The 5,000-nt window shown below is 37.4% G+C and overlaps 2 protein-coding genes across 2 annotated transcripts in view; one reads left to right on the top strand and one right to left on the bottom strand.

Moving 5' to 3' along the window:
- arap3 (ArfGAP with RhoGAP domain, ankyrin repeat and PH domain 3) overlaps positions 1-4,292 on the top strand; it is a gene marked incomplete at its 3' end in the record, with an annotated part of 10,928 nt that extends 6,636 nt beyond the window's left edge. Inside the window, 9 exon segments of the mRNA XM_062426186.1 lie at positions 1-141; positions 1,145-1,250; positions 2,621-2,768; positions 2,852-2,920; positions 3,218-3,292; positions 3,384-3,500; positions 3,640-3,766; positions 3,919-4,058; positions 4,210-4,292. The exon segment at positions 1-141 is cut by the window's left edge and continues 72 nt beyond it. Coding sequence (XP_062282170.1) covers positions 1-141; positions 1,145-1,250; positions 2,621-2,768; positions 2,852-2,920; positions 3,218-3,292; positions 3,384-3,500; positions 3,640-3,766; positions 3,919-4,058; positions 4,210-4,292 — 1,006 coding nt within the window.
- Positions 4,293-4,958: 666 nt separating this feature from the next.
- LOC133986361 (arf-GAP with Rho-GAP domain, ANK repeat and PH domain-containing protein 3-like) overlaps positions 4,959-5,000 on the bottom strand; it is a 24,505-nt gene continuing 24,463 nt past the window's right edge. Inside the window, exon 13 of the mRNA XM_062426185.1 lies at positions 4,959-4,970. Within this exon, the coding sequence (XP_062282169.1) occupies positions 4,959-4,970 (12 nt within the window). The remainder of the gene's footprint in view (positions 4,971-5,000) is intronic.

Raw genomic sequence — 5,000 nt, 5'->3', positions numbered from 1 at the left:
GTAAAGACGCTCGAAACGTCAAACTGCGGATTGGAGACCACTTCATCGAAGACGTGACGGACGTCCTGAAGAGGTTCTTCAGAGAGATTGACGACCCCATCTTCATGGAAGACCTCCACCCGCTGTGGCAGGAGGCCGCCAGTGAGTCCACTTTCCTCTAGACCTCATTCCAGCGCCGGGGTTCTGATCCTTGCTACCTGTGTAACACCCACAACACCAGAAAGGGTTAAAACAGCAATAATCTGTTAATTAATATTAGTTATTTTAATCATTTTCACTTAATCATAACTTACTTTCTTTAAGCTTTGAGGTTTTTATGTCTCTCTGTAGTTTCCAGTAGTACACGTTTAAAAGGTTATTTTCCTGAGTCCGACAGGTTTCTGCATGATGATGTTTCATATAAACTGATATAAAACCAAATTAAATAAATAATGTTAATCTAAATATCTGATGGCAGGAAAGTACAGCGCCCCCCTGTGGTCACATGGTAGGAACACACCCGATGTGTAAACCTGTGCACACAGATTGTGAATCCAAGGGTCCAGTTTATATAGTTTATATAGTTTATATAGTTTAGATAGATTAGATAGTTTAGATAGTTTATATAGATTATATAGATTATATAGTTTATATAGTTTATATAGTTTATATAGTTTATATAGTTTAGATAGTTTAGATAGTTTAGATAGATTAGATAGATTATATAGATTAGATAGATTATATAGATTAGATAGTTTATATAGTTTAGATAGATTAGATAGTTTAGATAGATTAGATAGATTATATAGATTATATAGTTTATATAGTTTAGATAGATTATATAGATTAGATAGTTTAGATAGTTTATATAGTTTATATAGTTTAGATAGATTAGATAGTTTAGATAGTTTATATAGATTATATAGATTATATAGTTTAGATAGATTAGATAGTTTAGATAGTTTATATAGATTATATAGATTATATAGTTTAGATAGATTATATAGATTAGATAGTTTATATAGTTTATTTTGGTGCTGGATGACTTCTAGCTTGCAGTGACGCCTCTCGATCCAGAACTCAGTAAATATAAAAACCTGACCTGTGTGTTCATGAAGAAGCTGCAGACAGGTGTGTTTACCTGTTTTCTTGTTTCCATCCTCAGAAATCCCTCAGAAGAGTCAGAGGTTCGATCGCTACAAGGAGATCATCCGGAGTCTTCCTCGAGTCAACAGGACGACTCTGGCGGCTCTGATCAGCCACCTGTACAGGTGAGCAGCAGGAAGGGTTACCTGTTAATGTGTGTCATAATACCTGAACAACATCTAACAAGAATCAAACTAAAATAATGGAAGTGAATAAAAATGAGTTGAATACAAAAAAAGCCTCCGAATGTAAAATAAAACTATAATAACTATGTTCTTATAATCAGAAAGCTGTAAAAGGTTTGTTTCTATCACTGTGATGTCATCCTCATGGATTATCTTTATAATAACCCACTGATCCTGATGTAAGTTATATATATATATATATATATATATATATATATATATATATATATATATATATATATATATATATATATATATATATATATCTGCTATCTGGTGAAATCTTAATCTCTCTTTTGATCTTATGTTAATAATATTAATGTAACTCTCTCTGCAGAGATCCTTCATTAATCCTCCCTGAAGGTTTTACACTTCTCCATCACATCTTACATTATATTTATATAATCTGTTTTATTTATGTATAAACTAATAAAAATCTAAAATCTAAATGTGATACTAATGCTGGGAAAGCTGAGTGCTGTACACTTTAAATTAAACTCAGTGAAATATTGTGAGTGTATTCTCTGAGCTGTGGAGTAAACTCTTCACAGATGTCAATCAACGCACACAGCAGACGGCAAAAATACTTTTCATTGTTAACGGAGCAATAATTTACAAAATGGCCACCAGTGAGACCAAAATGACTTGTTGAAAAAATGTTTTGACTGTAGTGAAACTTTATGAATGATCGTCTACATCGTCTACTGACACCTAGTGGCCATCAGTGGTATTACACTTAAAGAGATTTAAATTGAAGCTGTGATTGTTCCTGCTTGGTGAGGATAGATAGATGGATGGATGGATGGATGGATGGATAGATAGATAGATAGATAGATAGATAGATAGATAGATAGATAGATAGATAGATAGATAGATGGATGGATGATGGATGGATGATGGATGGATGGATGGATGGATGGATGGATGGATGGATGGATGGATGGATGGATGGATGGATGGATGGATAGATAGATAGATAGATAGATAGATAGATAGATAGATAGATAGATAGATAGATAGATAGATAGATAGATAGATATACTTTATTGATCCCAAGCTGGAAAATGACAGTGTAGCAGCAGCATTACACAGACACATAGTGACGATAACAACATATAGTAGGTTCAGTGTTCATGTGTTAAAGCTTAAAGTGCAACAACAGCTGATCTGTTCTTCATGAAGTCATTCACTCATCTATTTCTCTCTCGGTTGGATTTGTTGGTTTAATTCTTTACAGATTTTGTTCAGTTTTTATGACACACATTAAATCCCACACCCTGTCTGTACTTAACGTGCTGTTTGTCTCTCAGAGTGCAGAAGTGTGCCGGTCTGAACCAGATGTGCACCAAGAACCTTTCTCTGCTGTTCGCTCCCAGTCTGTTCCAGACCGACGGGAAAGGAGAACACGAGGTGAAGATCGTAGAGGATCTGATAGACAACTACCTGTACGTCTTCGATGTGAGTAAAACTCAGACTGCACACATTCACAGTTTCTTTTTGTTGTGGAAAGTGAACAAACAGCTGGTTTGTGTTTGTTTCAGATCGATGAGGAGCATCAGACTCAGATCGAACTGGAAATCAGTCTCATCACCACCTGGAAGGACACACAGGTACAAAGTGTGACTACGAACAGTAACAGTCATATTAAACACTCAAAAGGAGAATTATTAGTAAATAATGATTAATGTATTAATATTTTTAAGTGAGGTGCACATTCCCAGACTGCTCCAGAGTCCCTGAAGGCAGCATCACTGTAGACTTTATATAAAGTATATTTATATTTACGTCATTTACTGAATAATAATTATCATTTAATAATCATAATTAAGTGGTTATACACTGTTAATAAGTGGTAATAAACTGTTAATAAGTGTTAATATGTTTTTTATTGGTGTATTTGTGTGCAGCTGTCTCAGGCTGGTGATCTGATCATCGAGGTTTATCTGGAGATGAAGATACCAGACTGCTGCATCACTCTCAAAGTAAGTCTGAAACAGTACCTGAGTGTCTGATGTGACCTGTGAATGTTCATCTGTGACCGTCTGTGACCATCTGTGACCTTTGACCCTGCAGGTATCTCCCACCATGTGTGCCGAGGAGCTGACCAATCAGGTTCTTTACATGAGGAACGTCCCGGCCGGAGACAAAGACGTCTGGATGACGTTTGAGGCCATCGAGACGGACAGCTGGGTGAGTAACATTACATCACCTGTTTACCTGATCACCTGTTCACCTGTTCACCTGATCACCTGTTCACCTGTTTACCTGTTTACCTGTTCACCTGTTCACCTGGTCACCTGATCACCTGATCACCTGGTTTGTTGTTCAGAGCGTCCGTTACACCCTAAGAGAAAGTCTTGGAGCAGGCGCTGCAGTGGTGCAAGATGGCCGACCCGAGCTCAGCCTACCTGTGGTGAAGAGAGTTCCTAAAGGAGAAGGCATCAACATCCTCACCTGTAGGTCCAACACACACACATACACACACACACACACACACACACACACACACACACACACACACACACACACACACACACACACACACACACACACACACACACACCACACACACACACACACATATGATATTTGACTGTCTGTCTTTCAGCCTATAAGAGTGAGATCATGAAGATCGGTCTGCTGATGAAGTGTCGTGAGGAACCTCCGAAACTGCTTCAGGGGAACAAGTTCCAGGAGAGGACGTTCCAGATCAAAGAGCACAAGCTGCTGCTGCTCAAAGACAAAAAGGTATCAATCAGTCAGGTTATAAAGCTGTTCTCCATCAGTCTGATACTACATGAGCCTTAACAACACACTAAACTAAACACTGAACTCTGGATTAATCAGCTGTGAAGCGTTCTCATGGTGGAAGTTGTTCATGTTGTGTGTTGTTGTGCAGAGCATCAAACCAGAGAAGGAATGGGCGCTGAAGTCCATGAAGATCTACATCGGCATCCGCAGGAAGCTGAAAGCTCCAACCAGGTGAAGCTCAGACTCGTACTGATCAACTTTAGACTGCAGCCCAACGATGCTTTTATTTAGCATTTGTTCCAATGAGTCCTCACAGTAATATTTGTGTCTGGTTTGCTGTAGAAACAGTGTAATATATATCTGGGATTATGTAATAACTTCCTGATAATGTAATAAAGTGCATTTCCCAATAATGTTATTACAATATTGGAAATTATTACATCATCCTGTTAATGTAATAATTTATTACATCATCAGGGTCTATAAACTCTGCTGTTGTCCTCCTCCATCAGAAATATGGATTTATTTCATAATTGCCTGAAATCACATGGATGTTTCAACGCTGCATCATCACTTTCATTAATACAATAATCTTCATCATTTCTGCTTATTTTAACTCAAAAATGAGGTAAAGCTGGAATGAAGTTGGCTAAAAACAACATAATTGGGTGATGATTTATACTTTATGCTTTAATAACCGTCCCAAGGGAAGACAACAGGAAGCTTAATGAGGCCTAACCCTAACCCAGACTGATAGTTAGTGTTGATGATGAATGAAGGATCTGCTCTCAGAGATAATCAATCAAAGACTTTATGAACTTAAAGCTGCTTCTTCAGCAGATTAAAGACAGGAAACAATAAACATGCTTCCTGTCAAAGGTCTGAACTGTGACATCATTAGTGGAGGAGCTTCAGGTCAAAGGTCAGACAGAAGGAATG

This window comes from Scomber scombrus, chromosome 9, assembly GCF_963691925.1.
Source record: "Scomber scombrus chromosome 9, fScoSco1.1, whole genome shotgun sequence".
In the NCBI taxonomy this organism is placed as follows: Eukaryota; Metazoa; Chordata; class Actinopteri; order Scombriformes; family Scombridae; genus Scomber; species Scomber scombrus.
The sequence above is the reverse complement of the archived record's forward strand: the minus strand, read 5'-3'. Positions and strand labels throughout refer to the sequence as shown.